This window comes from Pteropus medius, unplaced genomic scaffold, assembly GCF_902729225.1.
Source record: "Pteropus medius unplaced genomic scaffold, Ma_sr-lr_union100, whole genome shotgun sequence".
NCBI classification, from domain to species: Eukaryota; Metazoa; Chordata; class Mammalia; order Chiroptera; family Pteropodidae; genus Pteropus; species Pteropus medius.
The window spans coordinates 6,795,382-6,820,247 of NW_024352784.1; the positions used below are offsets into that span (position 1 = coordinate 6,795,382).

At 37.2% G+C, this 24,866-nt stretch overlaps 1 protein-coding gene across 5 annotated transcripts in view; it reads right to left on the reverse strand.

Annotated features, from left to right (window-relative positions):
* Nucleotides 1–393: 393 nt before the first annotated feature.
* The window catches only part of PAK1 (p21 (RAC1) activated kinase 1), a 125,704-nt gene continuing 101,231 nt past the window's right edge, over nt 394–24,866 (reverse strand). For all 5 annotated transcript variants that reach the window (XM_039848122.1, XM_039848120.1, XM_039848121.1 and 2 more), the window contains 7 exons: nt 21,364–21,412; nt 16,402–16,514; nt 12,062–12,179; nt 8,546–8,645; nt 7,339–7,535; nt 4,341–4,478; nt 394–1,748 (listed from right to left, as the gene is read on the reverse strand). In XM_039848122.1, the coding sequence (XP_039704056.1) occupies nt 1,662–1,748; nt 4,341–4,478; nt 7,339–7,535; nt 8,546–8,645; nt 12,062–12,179; nt 16,402–16,514; nt 21,364–21,412 (802 nt within the window). In that variant the 3' untranslated portion in view covers nt 394–1,661. The remainder of the gene's footprint in view (nt 1,749–4,340; nt 4,479–7,338; nt 7,536–8,545; nt 8,646–12,061; nt 12,180–16,401; nt 16,515–21,363; nt 21,413–24,866) is intronic.

A 24,866-nucleotide genomic window follows, 5' to 3' on the forward strand; every position in this document is an offset into this window, starting at 1 on the left:
TCACACTTTGACTGAAACCTACACCATTGACTCACTGGCTGTCAGAATTTCAAATGACACCATTGGCTTTTCTGGGTCTCTAACTTGTAGGTGCAGATCATGGGACTTCTCAGCCTCCATAATTGCTTGAGCCAATACCTTATCATATACAAACATTTTGGCCCACTTCTCTTAATTTATATTTAAAAGTGTTAAGAAGAAAAAATATACATTTACGTATATAGGGCTAAAGGGGTATTTTATCTGCAACTTAATCTCAAATGGTTTGAGAATAACAATATATATTTTTTTTTTCCTTAAGTTTTCTTAAGTTTGAGATTATTTCAAAATAAAAAAATTAGAATAAAAAGGAAGGAAAACAGGAAAGGAAGAAAGAAAGGCATGTACTCCAAGTAGAGTATTTCCAGCTCCTTTTATTGAAGGAAATAAAACTTGTGCTGCAGAGGCAATGGTACCTCAGAGCATAACAAGATAGCCAATGGGGCTGACATGACAAGCCACAATGCTGGCCAGGGGTCCTATCATAGTGGATGGACCAAAACCACAAAAATAGCAGGAGGTAGCAAACATCCCCAACACCCAATGCAAGCATTTTCATTTGCAAAGAGCTTGGCCATGCATCATAAAAACAAGGTTCTCTCACAGCTGGCAGAATATCATCTCAAGCCACCAAATCCATCTAAAACATGTCATCTCTCAGATTTGGACATCTTTCCCTATGACTTGAAGGTTTAAGCCATCAGAAGATCTGAGTTAATCTTTCAGCTCTTTATCCCAGATAGAAAAAAGAGACTGAGTTCTTGACACATCACATATGTCACAGTATTAACTGGACAGGTGCTGATGTCCAGCCTTGTTCTAAAAGCAGCTTAATTTTCTTTTCTGAATTCTCACACTGCTCTCACCCAGCATATGCCCTAGGAAATTTATCAATGTTCTAAACAAAGACAGACTGGGTGCAGCAGCCTAGGGGATGTAGGGAGTCAAAAGCTGCTACATAGCCAAGACCATTTCACAAGAAATAGCATGGGGAAAACTACTGGGTCAAGACCCTCCCAAACAGTTGCTAGAAGCACAAAGAAAATGTGGTAGCTCTCTCTCCCATATCAGGATCAGCTGTGCCAAAGTCATGGTCCAGGAAGCTGAGGCATTTCACGTCCCTGGTAGATTATCAACCCCCATGGCATTCCTCAAGCTGTTCCAATTTTCAAGTACAATAAGGAGTTTGGGCAGTTTCGTCACTGAAAATCAAGCACTAAGGAAACTTCAACCAATTACAAATTGATGTTGTAAAGGCAAAATTTTATATAGCCAAGAACTGATAAGCCAGGGGGTGAGAGGAATTGGTGTGTGGAGAAGATTCTGCTATGTAGAAACAGGAGTCCAAGAGTTTATTCATATAAACCCTTGATCATAAACCACCTTTACATCCACAAATTGGGAGGAAATTCCTTATTTAGGAATGGCCATCATTTGATTAGTCAGTTGCAGTTCTCTTCAATGCTGGACGCACGGTTTTTAAGAACTGAAGTCTTGAGAGTGCTAGACCAGGAAATGGGAGGAGCAAGGCGAGGAAGCGAGGGCACCAGGGGTTGGAATTTCTGAAATGAGCATTAATTTCACAGACAGCTTGGCACAATGAGGTTGGGGTAAGAGTGGTTTTAGTGATTGTTCTTGGTTGCCTCCTTTGCTGCGGCAATCAGTGGAGTGAGGCTGGAGAGGGGCTTGGCAATCTTCAGGAACTGATGCTAGGAAGAAAAAAAGAGCAAAAGATACATGACTGTTTACCATTCTTCCTCAGCAACCATTACAAGATGTTAAGTGCATCCACATTTGCTCAAGATGCTACCTAGAGAGCTCAGATGATCCCCAAAGACAACAAATCATTTTTGGGAAAACTGTTTAGCTATATCTACCTACAGCTAAACACATATTTGTCCTTTATCCCAGCAATTCCACTCCTAGGTATACTTCCAAGAGAAATGAGTTTGTGCATCCACAAAAAGACACATGGCAAGAATGTCCATAGCAGCTTTATTTATAATCGTCATAACTAACTAAAAAGAACCCAAATGTCCAAGAAAATGGAAGAATAACATTATACTCATATAATACTATACAGCAATAACAAATAATAGTTGATATACTGACAACAGGATTAAATCCACAAACATTATGTTGAGTGAAAGAAGCCAGATACAAGAGAGTTCATATTATGTGATTCCATTTTATATTAGGTAAGACTAAACTACGGTGATAATCAGAATAATAATAATTATCTCTAGGGGAAGGTACTAACAAACTACGACCCAACGGTATATTGCAATACTGCATTTTAAGAGCATTGATCTTGGAATTTGTTGTGCTACTGTTGAATCCAGTAAGGCTAATTAATCCAGTAAGGGTTAATTATTTGCACTGGGCTGTACTTTTGAGCCACATCCAAAACTATTAAAGAAGACTATTTTGGAGAAAACACCATATGAAAACTATATCTACATTTTCAGTAAAATTGTTATGGAAAACAATTCTTTATGTAACTCAGAACCTCTTAACCAAAACTGATTTTTCTTACATTTAGTTAGTGAAAAAGCTTTGTGTCTTGAGGATGTTGGGATGTTTCCTCCATTTGACACACAGAACCATCACATTTTCTTTTCGGTCCTGGCTACCAGGAAACTAAGAACCAAACTTTTTATATTTAAACATAACTATTTAACTCAAATGATTTGCATATTTGATTCTTTTGCCATCCTTATAAGACTCTTTTTAATCATACTGCATATGTGTATAGACACACACATAAACATATATATACACACATATTCTTTGCTAGAAGTTTATTAAACACTTGAAACCTCAGTTTCCTCTAGTGTAAAAATGAGAATAACAGAAGTTATAATTCACAGAGTTGTTATAAAGAATAGATAAAAAATATATAAAGTGCTTAGTGCCTAGAGAGTGGTAAAGATTCAATATAATGTATTTATTATTATTATATTACATCAGGAAGAAAACTCTAGAAGGCACTAATTTTTCAATAACTATAATTTAGTATGTAATTAACAATGATATCTTCACTAATCACAGGCTTAGCATAGTATCTGCACATTTCCCAATACCTAGAGTTTCCAGAACAAATCTCATATGAAAAGCAAAGGGATCCTATATTGTACTGTCTGTTATAAGGGGCTTTTAAAAAGTCCTGAAAGATTCTAGAGAGTAATAGATTGCACTTAGCAGAACCCAGATCTCATATATAATAGACCAGTGCTCTGTAGCCAGTAACCCTAATTACGAAGAAATGCTAAATAATGTTCCAGAAGGTAACATTTCAATGAAGGTAAATACTTTAAACAATTCCATTCAATTCAACAAATATTTTCTGAATACTATTCTGCATTAGGTATAAGAGGAGACCAGAGATTAATAAAATAGAAGTTATAATTTAGTCAGAAAGAGATGTTCATAGCTAACTTTAATTCAGGGCAGTCTGGAATGTCTGCTCTGCTCTGCCCTGCTCAGTTGCTCTTGGTCCTCATAACACGAAAGTAATTGACTGTGCATGCCTACAGATTAATCACTGTCACAAAGTTACATGCAATACTTATTATTAAGTCACCAGAGGCAATGTAGTAAAATAGCACTAGTAATAAGAAATTGTACCTGAAACATAAATGTTAAATACAAATAATGTGGCCTGCTAAAGGTGGTTTTTGCAGCCATATGAAATAATTATGCTATATATTCAGGATTAAGCAAGTGGTAGTATAAAAAAAGACTTGGTAAACCCCCAATTTTAGGCTTCCCCAAGCTTGGAAGAATATCATGGCCACCACCTAAGAGGGTGTCCAATGGAAAAACTGGAAAGATTTGAAAAGCTGCACTCACTAACTGTCCCTAAACTTATGTCCTCTGATATCCTTTACTGAAAATGTTATCTTTTGAGCTTATCTCGCAGTAAAATATAACTTGTCTAATATTTGCATGTCAGAAAGCTTTTTCGCCCCAAGATTCAAACTCTGCTAGGCTAAACCAGGCAGAACAAAACAACAGCTAAAGAAAGATACAGGCAAAGTTCACTGGGAGCTGAGAAAGTAGATTTTTAAGCAGAGCCTAGGAGAATGTATAATGAGTTTTAATAGGCTGAGGAAGAGCCTAAGAGATAACATGAGCAAATGGCCAGGATAAGGAAGGTTAGGAACTAGGACTATAGGTTGAGTATGGAAAGTGGTATGAGAGAAGCCTCATTCTATAACAACCAGTACCTCACAGACAAAAAATGAAGCAAAAAAACCCAATTCCACAAATTTGGTGCTTCCCTGCATAGGGACAGTTACCTGCAGCAGCTCTTTAGCTGAACCTCTCTTTTCCACATCCATCTCAAGACAGCGGTTCAGGAAGTCTCGGAAGATAGCTGACAGCTTCTCTGGATTCTGAAGCTCTGGAGTCCCATTGGTGGCAATGAGGTACAAGGCCTGGCAACACAAATGGAGAATTACCTTAGGTTCCAACTGAGGTTCTCTCTTGGTCCCAGACATGCCCTCTAGAAATATGGTTAGCTGCTTTATGCCTCTAGGAAAAAAGAGGCAGCTCTGGTATATACTGGAAATATATACCCAGGTATAAACCAAGTATATACCCAAGGATCAGGTTTCACATTTAAAAGCCACGTGACCATGTGCAAGCCAGTGAACTTCCAACTTCCTAATCTGTAAAATGGGGATGATAATAGTGCTTATCTCACATGTCTGTAAAAAGAAAACAAGATAGTATATTGGAAAGCACTTTGTAAAGTTATGAATTGTGTTACATACCCAAAGTTTAGTATTATTCTTGATTACAGATCTACAGGGTTTATTAGTCATTTAGCCTGACAGGTTAAACATCTGTCCATTTGCTGGAGGACATTATTCCTGGTGCCTTCGCCTCAGTTATCTAAGAATTGATTTCTTTCAGCGGAAGAGGAATATGAAAAGTGGTGTTCTATAAAGTAGCAACCTATTTCGCTGTTGTCTCTCTGGTCCCCTAACATGAAGCATCTCCTGGGCAAGGTAAAGAAAAACAGAGTAATACTAAAGCTTCCAAGCACTCAGCACTTCAATTCACTAAGTGCTTACAAAAACACTATCTCATTAAGACCGCAATAACTCTGGATAATGGGCAGGACAAGAATCGTCATCTCCATTTCACAGATAAAGTCCAGAAACATAAAAAGATATACCTGGCATCACGCTGTTCATAAGTGCTCATGTCCTCTGACTCAAATCCCAGTCTTATTTCCATCACTCCCTACTGATCATCATTTTCAAGGCCATGCTAAACTAAGGGGAAGATGAGTAGTATGTGGATTCAGAGAGCAAAACTGGGACCAAAGAGTAGAAACTACAAAAGGTAGTTTCAGTTTGGTACACTGACGCGCTTTCCAATAAAAGGTATCCAAATAAGATTAGATGGCCACCTATCAGCGACAACACACGGGATTCCTGCATGGATGGGAGATTGGAATAAATGAAAAAAATAAAACCAATCAGAATAACTTTCACATTTACCCATGACCAAAATTACCAACTGACTTGCACCTGTATTTACATACTCTGCTTTCCCTCTCCTATTACAATGGATAAACTGTCCATACACTAAAATAACGCTCTTTACTTCAGTACTTGATCCAACTCATCTCATCTATTTAAGAATGTCACTCCTACATGTGACCATTTTCTTCCTCTCCACTAGGTCATTCCCAAGAGCACACAAATATACTATAATACCTTAAAAAAAACAACCCTCCCTCAACTCCACTTCATGATATTGCTATTTCTCTGTTCTCTTAATGGTAAAACTCCTTAAAAAGTAGCTGTTCATACATGCCATCTCAACTTCACCTGCTCTTGTGAATTTACTCTAATTAGGCTTTTATTCCTATTACTCTACTGATACTGATTACCGAGGTCATTAATAACCTTGACCTTGGCAAATCTGATATTTCTCAGTCTTATAATACACAACCTATCAATCACATGTGATACATCATCCTCAAAACACTGTTCTCTTGGCTTGCAAGACATGCATTTCTCCGTTCTCCTCCTACTCAGAAGGCAACTCTTTGGTCTGCATTGCTAGTTTCTCCAACCCGTAAATATAAGATTACCTGAGGGCTCAGTACTCACACCTCACTCCCTAGATGAGGGACCCCATCTATAACTTAGTTCTTATTTTTAAATAAGCCATCTATATGCTACTTACCAATAAATTTATATATATAGTCCTGACCTCTTACCCTTGAATTCTGGACTCATGCCCAACTCTACTCAATATCTACACCTGGATGTTTAAATAAACATTTCAAATTAATACATTCGAAACCAACTATCATCCCACTTTACCTGCTCTTCAACCTTCTCAGTAAACGGTGACTCAATTTTTTTCTGTGATTGAGGTCCAAAATCTTGTACTTATTGTTGATTTCTCTTTCTCTGAAATCTAATTCATCTTGTCAGTGATGGCCATGATGCCCAGCGACCAGATATCAACCTTGGGCCCAGTTTAAGATATTTCCTGAGTCCAAGCACTCTTTACTTCTATTCCTACCAATATATTGCAAGCCATCACTCTTATCTCAATGATTACAACAGTTATCTCATAGTCTATTTTCCATAAAAGCAGCCAAAATGATTCTTTTACAACAAAAATCAGATTATGTTATGCCTCAGCTCAAAAATTCAATGACTTCCAATCTCTTGCAAGTTCTCATAATGGCCACAAGGTCTTACCTGATCTGGCTCCCTGCTATTTCTGTGACCTCGTCTACCATTCTCCACCCTGCTCACTCACTTCAGAGATTCTGGCCTCCTTGGTTTTCCTTGCACACAACAAGCATGTTCTCAAATCAAGTGCTCAGTACATTTGATTCCTAGAAAACTCTTGGGTTAATCTCATGGCTTCCTCCTTTATGTTCTTCAGGTTTTCATACAAATAACTTATAAGAGAGGACTTCCCTGCCCTAAATAAAATAGCACGCTTCTCCCTCTTTCCCCAATTACTCTCTTAAACTCCTCTTCTTCATAGCATTTACCTTCTGTCACAATATATTAATTTGTTCTACTATCATTAGAATAGTTTCTTACACATGATAGGAACTCAATTGTTGAATGTTATAAATGAATGCATGACTTAATATTCCTTTTCTTTGGAAATTTATACTTAAATTCAGCAGTGCCTAGTTTTATCCAGAAAAGAGAGATCCTGGTTGAAAGCCACAGAGAACAGCCTGAGTACCATTCCCTGGGACTATCAACAACAGCCCAAACATCTTGAAATTGGACTAGTAACACTCACTCTCAGAGGGTTTTCATTGAGGTATGGGGGCTCCCCTTCAATCATTTCGATGGCCATGATGCCCAGGGACCAGATATCAACCTTGGGCCCATAGGCCTTCCGTGTCACAACCTCTGGCGCCATCCAGTATGGGGTTCCCACCATGGTGCTCCGTTTGCTCTGCTCTGGGGTGATCTGTGCACAGAATCCAAAATCAGCTAGAAAAAGTAAAGAGAAGAAGGAAAAGATTTATATTTATGGGACTCCTTCCATGAGTACTGACTGTGTGCCTACCCTAGGTGTCAAGCTCTGTCTCACTCCCACCTGCTGCAATCCCTGTCTCTCCAAAGCTGGAGTCGCATAACTGCCACCTTCATGTCCAGCGCCTCGTCTGCCCCTGATCAACCATGAAGAGAAGTAAAAGGAATGTAAGAAATATCACCTCTGGTCTCTTATCCCTCTTCAAGCCAGAAGGATTAGTCATTAAAGTCCAAGCTGCCCATTGATTACTTGTCCCAATTCTTCTTTCTTCTTGTAAACCATTCTCATACCCCAAAATCTGGCAACTAGGTCCTTGCTTTATTTCCCAGGCATAAGTTCCAGGCTTAAACACTAATCACCTAAAATGAGGCATGGCCCTGCTTTTATCAGTTCCTCATGCTGTGCTCAGGATAAAGAGTGCTGACAGTCTTCCCATAAACTGCCAATCCACCTATGACACTGGTCCCTACAGTTTTGAACAAAATGTTCTGCCTGCAGCTCATTTATATTATATTGCAATTATGTTTATTGAAATTATGAAGCCTTTGATAGGAAGGACTATGTCTTCTTACTCACTTTTTTATTCCCAGAGGCACGTAATAGACGTTTAATAAAAGAATGCTGAATAAAAGACTGAATGACAGAAATTACACTAAATTCTTTTTTGTAATTATGTATTTCATGTCTAGTATATTAGACTGAGAACTACTTGAAGACAGGGAAAAGTATCCTCAGTGCCCATCAGAAGACCTAGCATGCAGTGGGCCGTCAGTAAATTTTTTTGGCTGAATGTATAAATTGATGAAAAAAAAAGACACCCTAAATAATGCTGAGTAATATAAAGATCCCACATATCTCAGGAAACAAACAAACACTCTCTAGTGAGTCCTCTAGATACTATTATATGAATACCATCCCACAGGAGACAGGGTCCCACAGGGTAGAGAGTATTCGCACTCCTACTCACTTAGCTTGACAGAGCCATCCATTCCCAACAGGATGTTGTCGCTCTTGATGTCTCTGTGAATGACCTGGTTGGAATGCAGGAACTCCAAAGCCTGTAGGCACTGTTGAAGTGGTGTGGGCAGAGGTAGAAACAAATGACATATAATACGAAGACTAATAGAAAATAAACTAATCCAACCTCCTCATTCTATGATAAAGAAAGTGAGGCTCCAATGAGTAAAATGACTTGCTCCAAATCAGTGGCACAGATAGGTCTAGACTCTAGTCTTCTGTCTCCAGGCTAAGCATTCTTTCAACACTCCACACTGCCTTATACCTTTCTTATATCTTATTTCTTATACTTCATTATAATATACCTTATAACAGTTTTAAGTACATGAGTTCCTCCAATATATTTTGGAGTCTTTTATAGATCATTAGATACTTGTCAAAGAACCTGAGTCCCAAGAAAAACTACTTTGGAAGAATGGAAAGGATTCTATAATATTAAAACTAGAGGAAAGTGACAAGTAAGAGTCATATTTGGGAAACTAGGCACATGAAAGTGCTATCAGAAGCAGTGAAGTTAGAAGGATAATTTTATTTTGGTGAGGTGATAATTTATACTGTTTGGGGAATGCTTAATTTTATATACTTGTGAACATTTACAGACAAATGTCCACTAAGCTACTGAACATGTGAGTCTTAAAGTTCTTGACAGAGGCCTGGACTTGAGATAAATATTTACCAGTCATTTTTGAAGAGGTGATTTATTATTTTAAGTTATATAAGTGCTTGGAACTAGCAAATGTTATAGAAAATAAGAGAAAGAAAGAATCTTGGAAAACACCTATACTTAGCAGCAAAATGAGTAACACAGAGACTGAATGGAACAATGAAAGTGCCTAGTTCTGCCACTGCCTGACAGACAAAATCATTCTAGACAAATCATTTATTCTCTCTGGGTTATTGTTTTCCCATCTATAAAATGTAGGGATAAGAAAAGATAACCTCAGGTTTGCTACTAAATCTACTAGTTTAAATCCAGAACCCAAAGCTAAAATTTTAGAAGCTTCTACCAACTGAAAAATACTAAAGATGCAAACCAATTAGAATATACTATTTACATGTTCTCAAAAAATATATTTCAAAAAATATATATACAAATAGTTAAATTAAGAACGAACCAATACCCAGAAGAAGCTCTTCTCTATAAGAGTTGCTTTCCTTAGGAGGCTGGAGACCCTGGCCCCTGGATGTCAAAAAATATGATCAAAAAGGATGATTTTGAAAAACTGGAACCCTCATACACTAACAGAAATACAAAATGGTACAGCTGCTTTGGAAAACAGTTTGTCCTTTTCTCAAAATGTTAATCCTAGAGTTGCTATATGATTAGAAGTTCCACTCCAAGAGAAATGAAAACATACATCTAAACCAAAAACTCATACATGAATGTTCACAGCGTTAATCATAATAGCCTAAAAATAGAAATAACCCAAATATCCATCAATTAATGAAGAGATAAATGGAATCTGATTTGCTAATAAAAGAAATAAACTACTGCTATATGCTATAACAAGGATAAATCTTCAAACTATTACGCTAAGCAAAAAAAGCCAGTCACAAACAAGCAAATATCATATGATTCCATTTATATGAAATGTCCAAAAGAAGCAAATCTATAGAGACATATAGATTAGTGATTGCATAAGGTAGATGGTCAGAAAGAGAGGTATGTGGGGAGTGGCTGCTAATGGCTATGGAGTTTCTTTCTGGGGGTGATAAAAAGATTCTAAAATTGATTGTGGTGGTGATTGTACAACTCAATATACTAAAAACAATGAAATTATATACTTTGGGTGAATTGAAATTCGAAATTCAAATTATGGTTTCTACTGAATGCATACTGCTTTCGTATTATCATAAAGTCAAAACATCATAAATAGGGCCATCATTAAGTCAGGAACTGTCTGTACGTTAAATGGGTAAATCATATGGTATATGAATTATATCTCAATAAAGATACTCTTACAAAAGGGGAAGATCTCTACCAGAATTTAAGGATAATGGTAATGCCACCTATTTATGTAACATTTAAAATTTCTTTAAAATGCTTTTTGATCCATATAGCACCCCTAAGGTATATACAGTGTGAGCGCTGAAATTCCCATTATAAAGATAAATAATTTGAGGCAAATTGATTTCCCCAAGTACACATGCATGTATGCTCAACCAGTGAAAGTCAGTTCCCAGAGTGTGAAAAATATCTTAGATATTATGATGGTTTGTGGCTTTCCAGAAGGCCACAGTACATAACAGATATACAGTATAGTTAATCTATAGTATTAAAATTTCATGGGGAGAATATAATTAGAGAAAAAAAGTCTTCGAAATATCTTTGGGGATGGGAAAAGATAATGAAAAAAAAGTTGAGAAACACTTCATTAGTGGTACAGAAAAAAATAAAAGTCAGATCGTCTAAGAATCCCAAGCTTGTATTAATTCCATTAACCTACTGTGCCTATTCCAGACCCCAGAGTATTTAATGCAAAAGTGATCATATTTTCTAGGACAGTATTGATTTCACATGGATTTTATGATTCTTAATACTGATTAAGTCTAAGTACACAACTATATAATTTCATCTGTATGCCTCCAGATCTTGCACCATCAAACCCCAATCATACTGTGAGACTCATCCCTAAAAAAACTCTGAACCTAAAGTAATCACTCTTTCCCCAATTCCCAAATCTTTCTATGACTGGGCTATCAGAAAGTTCCAGTCTCATATTAGCAAAACATCCAATATCCTTAACTTCTCTGAATATTCTTTTCATTCTCTTGCTCTAATGAAAACATGGCTATCCTCTGAGGATATTGCTTCTCATATAACTCTTGTGGAGGGTTTTTTCCCCTTCTTATACCAGCATGCTACAGACCTTAGACATTCAATAGCAATGAGAAAAAAGGAAAGTACCTATTTAAGCTTTGTTTTCTATTCCTTTTGCCTGGAAGTATTTCACCCTAGATTTTTGCTTCTCTTGCTTTTTTGTATCATTCAAATCTTTATACAAATCTATGCAAAACCTTCCTTGATGACTCTTAAATAGTACTACTTCTTTCACTACCTTCTTGCTCTTCTTCATAGGAAACTTCATAGCATATGAAGAAAGCAGGAACATAAAATATATAATTAAAATGTATATCCATATAAAAGATGAAGAAAAATATTACAAAGTGTTGACAGCAGTTATCTTTAAGGGCTGGAATTATGAGTGACTTTATATATATATTTGGTACTTTTTAATTTTTCTACAATGGATATATGATTTTATAATCAGAATAAAGTTATCTTTAAAGAAAAAATCATGGTGATAGAAATTTCAAAACAGGTATAATAAGAGAATGATGGGAGAGTCTAACTAATTTCTCTCATCTCCACAGTGCCCAGGCTGAGATCTCATCTTACAGAACTTTGACAGACATGGATGTGAAGACCATTTCCTGCTCAAGGCTGGTTGGCCATTGATCTTACCTCACGGCACACAGCTGCAATCTGGCCTTCATCCATACAGGTTTCCGTCACCACATCTGTCAAAGAGCCTCCAGCCAAGTATTCCATGACAACCCACAGCTCATCTCCCACAAGGTAACTGTAGGAGTACAGACAAAGGTTGAATACAAAGGAGAAGCGTACATGAGCCACAGCACTGGATTTCAAACACTAAGCATAACACAGAATGAACCTACATTTCCATTAGCATTGGAAGAGTCTAGGGTTCTTTTTTCTGGGTAAAAGCAGAATCTGGGGGACAGAATTACTAACTTGATATCTCTTAAGGATTCACCTGGAGAAAATGAAACAGACTTCTCTGTGAACTCCCAAAAGGCAGAACTAAAGATCTCTAGGGTGAAGATATGAAATATAAAGTTATATTACATCACAATACAAAGTAATGCTTCCTAAAATTAGGGATGATTCCTACACCTCTAGAATCATCAAAGCAGAGAACACCCAACCATTTGACAAAGATGGGATTTGGAGTCTATGTTACCAATGTTAGAGAAAGTTACTAACCTCTCTGAGAGTTCTACTGAGATCCATAAGACCAATTACTGGGTCTAGTTCAAGACTCTATCAGAGCCCAGAACAGTAAGTGCCAATATTTACTAAATAAATCAATGAGTAAAATAAAAGATAACTATAAATATTAAATAATGATTCTAAAAGCTATTTAAAAGTTGTAAAGTGTTATACGCATAGTCGATATGCTGACAATAATCTCCATTTTGAGTGTCTCTGATTCTAGGAATGGAATGAATCCAGCAAGGGCTGCCAAAACCTCTTGTGTAAAGCCAAGGGCTGTCATTTAGTATTACATCCCTAAAGAGATTATGGGGCTGACATGAGTTAGAACAAATAGTTTCACTCAGGGATTGATTACTCAGTCTGTTATATGATAAATAGGTCACTTAGCATGTCTGGTTAGTATCCTCAGCTATAAACAAATAAAAGATAAGACAAATAAAAACAAGGATAGCCCAGAGCCTTTTAGACTCTTCTGCTACTTTAAACAAAGAAGCTATGAGCTGTGTGGTATGGCACCTTATATTCATCCTGATATTGGGACTACTGCAGGGTAGATAGAAAAACACAAATGGTCTCAAGAAAGGGTAAGATTTGGGTCTTATTCTCTTGACTATAAATCTGGTACTCCCTCCACAAGATTCTGTATTCTACACAATTAAAAGTCTTGTACTTTTTAAAATTTCCACACAAAAAAAATATGACAAATTAATTCTTTCTTTAAGAGTCTCTTTTGCAGCCACTATGGAAACCAGTATAGAGGTTCCTCAAAAGATTAAAAATAGAACTACCATATGACACAGCAATTCCACTTCTGGGTATTTAAAGAAAACCAAAACACTAACTTGAAAAGATATATGCACCCCTATGTTCACTGCAGCATTATTTACAATAGCCAAGATATGGAAGCAACCTAAATGCCCATCAACAGACAACTGGATAAATTATGGTGCATATACACAATGGATTATTACTCAGCCATAAAAAAAAAAAAAAGAATGAAATCTTACCATATGTGACAGCATGGATGGACCTGGAAGGTATTATGCTAAGTGAAATAAGTCAGACAGAGAAAGACAAATACCACATGATCTCACTTATATCTAAAGAACAAAATAAACAAATAAATGAAACAGAAACAGAATCATAGATGCAGGAAACAGGCTGATGGTTACCACATGGGAAGGGGTTTAGGGAAGGTGAAAAAGGTAAAGGGATTAAGAAATACAAATTGGTAGTATTTGGGGATATAAAGTAAAGCATAGGGAATATAGTCAATAATATGGTAATAACTATGTATAGTGTCAAATGGGTACCAGACTAGTCAGGGGGATCACTTCATAAATTATATAAATGTCTAACCACTATACTGTATACCTGAAACTAATAAAATAATATTGAATGTCAACTGTAATTGAAAAATCAGAAAAGGGAGGGAAAAGGTAGAGGATAATAAGAAGTTCAAATTTCCAGGTATTAAACAAGTAAATCGCAAGGATGAGGCGTACAGCATAGGAAATATAGTCAATAATACTGTAATAGTGTTGTAAGGTGTCAGATAGTTGGGACATATCACAGTGATCACTTCTTTAGGTATATAAATGTTGAATAACTATGGCATATACCTGTAACTAATACAATATTGTATTTAGCTATATTTTAATTAAAATCTTTTTAAAAATCTCCTTGGAGGGAAAAGATTATGGAGACTTGGACCAAAAGAAAATTCAGGACTAGATAAAAAGCCCTTCTCTGGCATAAGCCTATTTCTTCCCTGACCAAAATAAAAAACAAACCCACATTTATGGCCTCTCAATCAACACATCAAGACATCTGTCAACTTGGACTGATGCAAAGAAGAAATATGAGGGTCCAAGAGACTATCTCTGGACACTGACAAAGCAAAGCCCATTTACCTGAATAGAATATGTCACTGCCAGAGCTAAGAAATACAAGTCCATATGCAGGTTGTCTCACACACTTTATGGCTACACACTGTGCCAAAGTATCTTCAAAAACCACATCTCCAGGTAAAGCCTCAGAGCACTATGTATTCAGAGAAAAACAAATGGATGGAGTTCTCCTCTGGGACAACTCACAAACCCACAGACTCTCAACTGCAATGCCTTCACTGAATGCTCAGGTTAAGACCACCCACTCTGTCCTCCCACAAGAGCTCTCACATCCTTTTTTTCTACAGCAGACTAGGAGCTATTTGAGGGCAGGGACTGAGCTTTATTTACTTCTGATTCCATAGTTTAAGCTTCTGAATACACTAGCAAAGGCATAATCAATATAAAAATTTATAAATCTTCTAATTCCACTCCCAGAATACAAATTCTTTCAACAACATGGTCATGCATTTTACTGTTTTGAAACCCAGTGATGAAGAACTCATTATTTTATGAGCTAAGCCACACACTTATTGGACAGCTTTCATTTTTCCTTATCCCGAGTCCCTTATAGATATAAATCTGGTACCCTTATAGCCTTCAGTAGTTTGTCCAAGCTATATTCTCTGTATAATAAGTTCTTAAAAGAGATGGTAATAAATTTCTGAGGATTCCTCAGAGTCAGTCATGACCCACATCACAGACAATCAACACCCAAAAGGGGAAGGCTTTTTTTTTTTCCTACAGCTATCAACACCAGTGTTGGGAAGGTCAAAGTCAAAACTCCTTTCCTCTTTAAAGAAACTGAAGCTTACCAATGTTTTGGATGCAGAACAAGAAATCTGGCAGAAACGAAATCTAGTTGGCAATGCAATATAAGTAGTAAAGGAATTAGAGTCCAAAACTTAGTCCAATATCACTTCTACCTGTGATGTCTCTGAAACCTGGTCAAGAAGCTTTCCTTTTTAGATATTGGAGAAAACATGATATGATGGAAAGGGCATGGATGTTGGTGCTAGGAAGAGTTGAATCCAAAACCCTCCTTTGCTCCTTACTGGCTTACTGGTCTTGGACTATTTATTAACTTCTATCAACCTCAGTTTCTTTATCTGTTCAATATAAATAATAAACCTTACTTCAGAATGAGATACTGTTCATGAAAGCACTTAATACAAAGTAAAGCATAACGCAAATGCTAGCTACGACCACCATTATTATGCCGAATAACAGAATTGTGATGGGCTGGAACAATGGGTTGAAATAATCGATATGGGATTTAATGAAAACAACTATAAAGTCCCACTATACCATTTTAAGGCAAACTCATGTCAAAAAAAAAAAAGGATCAGAGATTTTAACTGACTACAAATTTACTAGGGGTCAACAATGAAACAGGTCTCCTAAAAAAAGAAAAGAAAAAAAAAAAAGAATGAATGAAATCAGAATGAATGAGAAGTTTAGAACAAAAAAGTCCCATTCTCTCTATACTTTGGTCAAATCTTAAATTAAAATACTGAATGTCACATTGTTGGAGAATACAAACTAGAAGTAATTTAGGAGGGTAAACAGGAGGAAGAAAGATTTTGGATGCAGAATGATTTAAAAATCTGTGTATCTGACTCAGGCAGATGGGCTGAAGGGTTTCCTTGAGGCAAAACAAACAGTACGAAGATCAGCTGTTAGAAGCTACTAAGTGGTAGGATTAGCCTAACCCAGAAAGATTGTGCAGCAATCAAAGGTGTCCAGCAGTATGCAGGGTCAGAGGCAGAGAGCTAAGCATCATAGAAGATTCTTAAATGCAGGCAGTTCTGAGCGCTGGTGTTGACTTCTTTGACAGCTTCGCCACCCATCAGTCCCAAAGGCCCTGTCTCTCTGATAAGACCTATCACTCCATACCTGTCCAAATAGTTCACAATATTTGGGTTCTTATTTTCCCTCATGACCAGGATCTCATTAATAATCAGCTCTTTCTTCGGCTGCTGCTGAAGGTTCATCTGCTTAATGGCCACCTGAAATCAAAGTACATTCAATATGCAACCAGAGTTACTCGACATTTATGGAGCATCTACTAAGCACCAGAACTTAAATACTAAGGAGACAGAGGTGAATAAGATACAGTCTTACCCTTGAGGAATTCAAAATTTATTATCATAGACCAGTGGTACTCAATGTGAGGTCTCCAGACAAGCACTATCAACATTATCTGGGAACTTGTTAGAAATGAAAATTTTAAGCCCAACCCAGACCTACTGAATCAGAAACTCTGTTTTAATAAACTCTCCGGATGATCTTGATGTGCACCAAAGTTTGAGAACCAAACTTGCTACTAAATAAAATATATTAGAAAAATACTTTTAAAAAATCACAATATAAAAGAGGTATGCTATAACAAAAGTCTATATGAAGTGCTACAGAAACACAAATTAGGGGAAGAACTCTTTTAACTGGCAATGTAGAGAGGCTTCATAAAGGTAGAGATGACTTTTTGAACTTGGTATGGAATGATAAATCAGAGTTGACCAGGTTAAGAGAGAAGAGAAAAAGGGAATAAGATTCCCTTATAATATTTATATATAAAAAAGATCTTGGTAGGATTTTTGTCTATAGAAATAAATGAATTTCCACATAACACAAATATAAGGTATATGTTAGTTTCCAGGGCACTTTTGCATCCATTTCTTCTGTGTGTCAAGTACTATGTAAGATATTCTCAAGTTTATTTCATTTAATCCTCAGAGATAGCCTGAGTTAAGCATTACTACTGAGCCCTTTTGACAGATGAAGAAATTGTGATTCAGGATATGTGACTTGCATTCATAGCTACTCAGTTAGTTAGATAAGAACCTTCAAAAGTGATTCCAATTTATCCTGCACACATGATCAGATTAATCTTCTCTCACAGTACAAATTTAATAACACTTCCCCTTGCTAAAAATCATAGATAGTTCCTGTTTGCCTAGAGATGTTCCTCAGTACAACATTCAAAGTTCTCATGATCTGACCACATCTTCCTTCCCACTGTATTCCTTCATATACGCCATGATCTGAGCGTCTCTCCATTTGGAACATCTGGCATCATTTTCACATATTCAAAAAGCTCCTTATACTTTATGTCAGGCTAAAATAAACTTCATTCTTCAAATAAGATAGCCTTTTCCCTTCTTTAATGCCCCCATAAGATCATACTTATACTTCTTGTATGAAACTTACCACATTTTGCCTTGCATGATGATTAGTTAGGGTATGTATGTCTAGAAGCTTGAGTTCATTTGAAAGCTCTGAATCCCCTGGTGTCAAGCACAGGGCCTGACACACAGTGGGTGCTCAACAAATGTTTGTGGAAATGAAGAAGGAAAGAGAGAATTCAATGAGCTGATAAGTACTTTATTTTTAAACCACAAAATGCATTAGCAATAGGCGATTCTAACCGTTGGAGTAGACTTTAAATTGTTTGATGAACATTTATTCCATAGAGACATTTTCTCTTTTTCTGCTTAACAGACAAGAACATGTCCACTTAATAGAACAACTTAGTCTCTCCAGAAGTAGCAAGAACTGTAAAGGATGAATAATTCAAATTTTTATGGGAAAAAAACCCTGGCTCTATTATGTCTTCAAGTTAAGTCCAGACAGTTTTCTTCAGAGATCTAGTTAATCAATTAGAAATGATTCTTTTAAACATTTTGACCACATCCATTCCCCTACCCCAAGCGAGAAAAAATTGCTTTGGAGTGGGGTCTCCTATCAGGTTAGGCTTCTGGTCTGGTTGTAGCTTTCTATTAACTGTTGATGATTAGCTTTTTCTAATGGCTAAAGGGCAACACATTGATCTAAAGACATTACATTAAGTATAGCAAGCCCTTATGACACATGTTAAGATCTGGAGCCAAAGGAGTTCCTTTGGAGTTCCCTAGGTCATCCTGGAGGATAAAACGATGCTTATGAACCTCACAGAGGTCACTGCTAGCAACAAAGAGAAGAGAGGTAGGCAGAAAATAACATAGAGGCAGTGGCAGAACACTAGGGGTCCTTTTCAATAGCTACTAACTATGGCCTAGGTTAAATGTCCTTCACCTAATCAGATCCCTCCCATTAGGGCCAGCAGATAGCATTCCTGTAACAGAAAAAGAACTGGACTTGAACTCTGAGGACCTAACCTCTGGGACTGACTCTGCAACTTACTGACCTTCACCAATCACAAACTCTCTAAGCCTCAGTCTATTCATACACTGAGGATAATAATATTAACCCTAATTCCCTTCCTCACAAGATTATTTTGAGGCCTAAATGAGACAGTGGCCAATGTGTTACATATAAAAAGAAATTTAAATAATAAAGTAAGGCAACAATGAAAATGCTAATCACAGTAATAACTGCATTTCATGAGTACCTGGCACAGAGCAAGAATAACAACATTAGCTGGAACAAGAGCAAAAACCAAGCACCCTCCACCACTGTTTACTGAATGCCTACTGTGTGCTAGGTGCTGCGTTTGGTGCTCTACCTACATTAGTTCAATAAAACCTAACAACAACCCTGCCAAGTAAATATCATTATCTGCATTTTCAGTTTAAGAAATTAAGACTTTAGACTTAAAAGAAAATCACTCAAGGTCATAATCAATGCTCACAGGTCCATATGACTCCAAAGCCTCTTCCAGTATTCTTTCTATTACACATATTCCTTCTAAAAATGCACTTGAAATAATTATTGGATCTGTAACTAGAAAACTCCCCAGCACTAATATGCTAACCTTCCTATATCTGACAGACAATAGCTCTGTCTACCCGCTAGATAAACCCCAATAAGCACTCACTCACAAAGACTGAGAGCATCTGGCCAGCTCCACTAAAGATTTATACACCCTGGGGCAGGAAATGAGGCCTTCCTGACCACACTGCATTAGCTGCCCTAATGGACTCATTTCCATTCATAGTTTTGCAACCACAAGGCAGGTACATCGTGAAGTCAAGTTTCTGTTTCCTATAGTGAGCTTCTCACACATGCAGCCTCTAGGCCTTCAAGGAACTGCCTATCACCAGCCTACTTCACATCAAGGGCTGTAGGGCCCCAGAGACCAGAAACATGACAACGAGCCTTAGTGCCTAACCCGAGCTCTGCTGTGGCCTTGAAGCCCAGAAAGCAAAGGTTTAGGTTTTAGAATCAAAAGTTTCTAACCCAGTCCTTGCTAATTGTACAAACCTGCAAAAGTTATTTAAACTCCCTAAGCTTCAAATTTCTCATCAGTAAAAAGGACAAAATATTACCTACCTAATGGAGTTCTTTTTAGGATCAGTATAACCTCCTCTTTTCTATCTCTGCCTCCAATTCACCACGTTTTAAATTGGCACAATGATATCATCCTTCCTTCCTTACCATTATTTTAACACAGCTTCCTGTCAGCACTACAGGACTTCTATAATTACAGAATGGAAAGTATGGTCTCTTACATTATATATGATTTTAATGTTTGAGTGCCTTCATGGGACTGAATCTTTCACATAGTTCTTATTCTTAGCATAAGGTGTAGCATAAAGCAAAAGTTCAGTGAATGTTGTATAGAATAAATAAATATGTACATATATAAATTAAATATGTAATTCTTAAAGTTTATGATGTATTTTCATATGCATTGCTCTACTGAATTCTTTCAACACTTTTGTGAGGTATATGCTATCATGCACATTTTATAAATAAAGAAAATTCAGGCTCACAGAGGTCTAATGAGTTGCCTAAGGTTATAAATAGGTCACTAAAGGTAAACATTTAGGTTGTTAGATTCTGACCTCAAAGAACAATTAATAAATCCTTAATCAGAATGATTTTTTACAAAGTAGACTTCCTTTTGATGGAGCCGCAATATTTGGCTTAGGTTCTCATAAAAGACTCACAAGAGCACAGTGAGATATGTTCAGTCCCTATTAGCCATAACTTCTCCAGTGTACCAGAGGGTTTCAACCACCAAAAACACATGAGCAGGTCCTAGTAGCCTTCCTCAGAGCAGCCCAACTCTTACTTTCATTAGAACAGGAGGTACCTCTCTTAACCTCTGAGCCCCAGCACTCTGAATTATGAACTTCCCCAGGCAGCTTCCATCCACAATCCACCTGCCAACATTCCTGCTTTGCAACAAAACTGTAGAATGCAAGGGAACCCCGGATACTCTACATTCCTTTCATGGCTTCCTTCTGCTGAAGGTAAGATTTTTGGATCAGTCAGTGGGTCTTGGCAGTAAGGCGAGTGCTCCCAGCTTAATGAAATAAGAAAAACAAAGAGGTGCCTCCAAATGAGGACTTCAATGTCTACTGGAATCCTAGACACAGAGTAATGGGAGAATAACTAGATTAGGAGTCAAGACACATGTTTAAATCTCTTCTACATCAGATTTCTCTCTCAAGCACCAAACTTTTATAAATAATTGTTCAGTAGGCAGTTCTACAAGAAGGTCTCTCAAGCAGCATTCAATTTCTTCAAACTCATATACCTTGACCTTTTTTCTTTCTCCTTGACTAATATTACTCACTTGTGAGTTGTCCTCACATTCAGTTAATCACCAAATTCTATCAAATTTACCTAAGTACCTCTCAAATCCATCCACATCTCTCCATTTATACTATGCTACCACTTTGGTCCAAACCATCACCTCCCACCCAGAGTTACACAATAACCTCTTAACTCCCCTGTTCCACTTTGATCTTCTCCAACCTGTTCTCCATATGATAGACACTGTGACTTTTTCCAAAATCAGTGACTCCTATGTTTAGTTCTAGTTTGCTATAGCAAGAAACCAAAAAGTAAAAACAAAACAAAACAAAAACAGTATAGCTGACAGAGCAATAGTTGGTGGTAGGTACTCACCTCCTGTCCTGTGGCCACATCCATTGCAGTGTACACAGTGCCTGAAGCACTGAACAACAGGTGTAGGAGAGAAGGGGGAAAAACAGATGATAAATTAAGTGATATCTTTCAAATGCAGCTCTACAAACAATCTGGTAATGCAAGTGTTAATGACAGCAGCAAAAATAATCCTCCCCACTGCCCGGTCACTTTCTCATACATGAGAGACAGTATATGGTAGTAAAGAGAATACAGGCTTTAGTAGCCAAAAGACCTGAGTTCTAACCCAGAGTTTCTACCTATTACCTACTAATTATATAATCTTGAGCAATTTATTCTTTGAGCTTCACTTTCCTCATTTGCAAAGTAAAGATAAGACATAAGAGTGCATAACAGAAGATGGGGAGGTGGCAGCGGGGTGGTGGTGGCCTTTGAGACAAACTGGAGGTGCGGATCAGTGCATCTCCCTTCCTTCCAGAGGCTTATCCAACCAGAGGAGATGTGGCCTTACCAGAATCCATCATAGAATTTCTCTCTGCTGTCTCTGATCCTGAGGGCCAAATGTCTCAAGAAGGTAGACACAAAAGACAGCAAAGAAGCCTGCCTAGCTGCCAGCTTTGCCTGGGCTTTTTATTATGTTGGCATTTTTACCAACATAATAAAACTGATAGAGGGGAGGCATGCCCAACTTCTACTGCTGCTTCCCTGAGCAAGCCCATTCTGACTTGTGCACAGGAGAGAAGGATGTGGTGAATGAGGCTGTAAGAGCTTCTCTAGTGGACATTCTTCTTAAATTGGAGAAACTCCCCCTTTCTTTAAGAACCTCAAGATTTCATAAACCTGAGCCTTAAATATTAGGTTGCATTTGCTGGTCTGGCCTTTGCTTCCTTCTACCTGGCAGGGAATTTACATTGCTTCACACCACAAGGCCACAGGAAATCTTAGAGGTTCTGTGCCTTTCTGTCACCTCTACTTTTTGCAGCTGTGATTGCACCGTCCTGCACCTTTGACTACAAGCATCACTGGCAAGATGTACTAGCTAGATCTATGATTAGCCTGACATTTGCCTATGCCTGCTACAGACACTATTATTCTCCTCTGACTGATGCAAAAGGCCATAAACCATTTCAGAACAGACTTGTACTTCCACTGCACAAAAGAAGCCTGGTGATCCTTATCATTTTGATATTTAGGAATTGGAGCTACCTCAAATCTCCAATGGAGATTAGGTGAATCAGCCCTTCCCAGAATTTACCTTCTTAAGAGGTACAAGTGAGGACATCAACATTTTATTCTGCCTCTGTATGATTATGCTCACATGAATTTAATTACGAGGAGTCAAGGTTCTTTTTCACTACTGTATGCCACACATTCTGGTAAAGAGATCTTTCTATAGTCCTCCAACAGCATATGAATCTGGTCCATTGGATTGGTATCCCAAAATCTATAGTGTTTTTATGTTTAAATATAAATGTCATTCTTGGAAGAATCTTGTCTTTTAGAAGCCTTACACGCCCCACTTTATTCTAGAAGCTGGAGTTAATTCTCAAAACTTCATTTCCCATAGCTCGAAATCTTAAAATCTAAAGCATGACCAACTAAATTATTTTAGTTCTGTTTACTATCTCTGGTGACAATTTCATCAAGCCTTAAATAGGAAAATGTCAATTTCTGGCCTGTTTACCATTGTTATGCATATCTTGTCCAAGTCCAGACAGATAACACTGTTCATTTTTTAATACTGTTGGCATAAATTAATTGTTGAATTACCAAGTAAACACAGTAAGAAAGAAAATGGTTAGGAGTGTGGTTTTGGTGCTAATGACTGATGACTGTTTCTACCCCATTTGTCCTTAACTGTGCTCATGAACTTCTTTCCCTCCCTTTGTGACTGAAGATCTGCCCAAATGTGTCAACTCTGACAACTGCCTAAGGCAGAAAAAAAAGATTACAGATATCATTATTTGGAAGACAGATGAATCTTTTTCTGTCCCTTCTTCAAAATGAGCTGTGAGGAACAATTACAAGATATTATCAAAATTGATGCTCTTATAGGACCTACAACTACAACTACCTTTCTCTTTACTGAGATTAAATAGGACCTTATTTCTATAGCATATTTTCAATGTATCTCTTCCTCTCAGTAAATGTGAGAGGCAAATTAAAAAAAAAAAAGTACATAACAGAATTTAAATCAATTAGTTTGTAAAGCACTAGCTAAGTGCTTAGAATATAATAGGTCTTCAATATATACTAGTGTCCCGCTCTTGCTTCCTCATCTTCTCCCATCCATCACCCTTGGCAAGTTACTTTAAACTCTGTGGCCTCAAACTCTTCATCTGTAACTAGGGTAAGATCAGATCTATGATTTGCAATTGGAGGTGAGGGGAAAGGGGACCTAGGGAAATTTTCAGAATGAGGTGGGGAATGGTTGACATTTTTAACAAAATAGGATACGGGCTTCTGGGATAACTGTAACGTTCTGTTTCTTACTCTTTGTACTGGTTACATGGGTGTGTTCACTTTATGAAAATTCATCAAGCTGTACAATTATGTATGTCATATTCAATTAAAATTTACATTAAAAAACTATACTAAAAAACTATAAAAACTATAAGAACTACACTGAATAATCTAAAATAATCTCAAAATGCTCTTCCCACTTTGATACTATGACCCCTTAAAACAGTGTTTTTCAATTACTTATCCTATCAAGAGGATATGTGAATTTTATTTTGCAGTTTGTATCATAAAACATTTTTCATTTTTTCAAGCATAAAATGTTAAATATGCTTTTTCAAACACATATGCTCTCAGAAAATCTCATACTACTTCTACCCTATCCCCAAGATAGCCCACTATACATATAAATGCACATCTATATGTATGTATACATATTCACACATACATAGAGAAAGAGAGTAGGAGGGAGAGAGAGAAATACGAGGAATAATGCTAGGAAGTAATTGTGTCCACTCTAAATAACGAAAAATCTCATTTTATGCCTATAACCACAAACCCTATATATTTGTAGGTGATGATATGCAACAATATTTGTAACTTGACATGCCATATGTCAGATACATATGATGCAATTTGAAGAAGTTAATTCCATGCATTACAAAAATGCATTCTAGGCAAGCCCTGAGATTATGTTTTCCAGGGAAGTCAGGTCAATTCACGAAGAAAAGTCACTTGTAGGTTTGCCTTACAGCTAAAAATTTTGGTCATCCGCTTTCCAACCACCACCCTTAGTTGGGACCCTAGAAACATGCCAAAAAATTGTCATCATAAGATATAGGCTAACAAATAAGGATTGCATTATTCGCACTGGCAATTATTTCCCTATTGCGTGACCATCCTACCTCTAGTCATCTGTCATAAAGCTGATGTCTATTTTCCTATACTCATCCTCCCCCATCCTACCAGATGTACCATTCTTAAAAGACAAATATGCCCAGGCCTTGGGGGATGGACACTTTGGGACTATGTCTCTATGATTAAAGAAGTCTAAGAAAGCTACT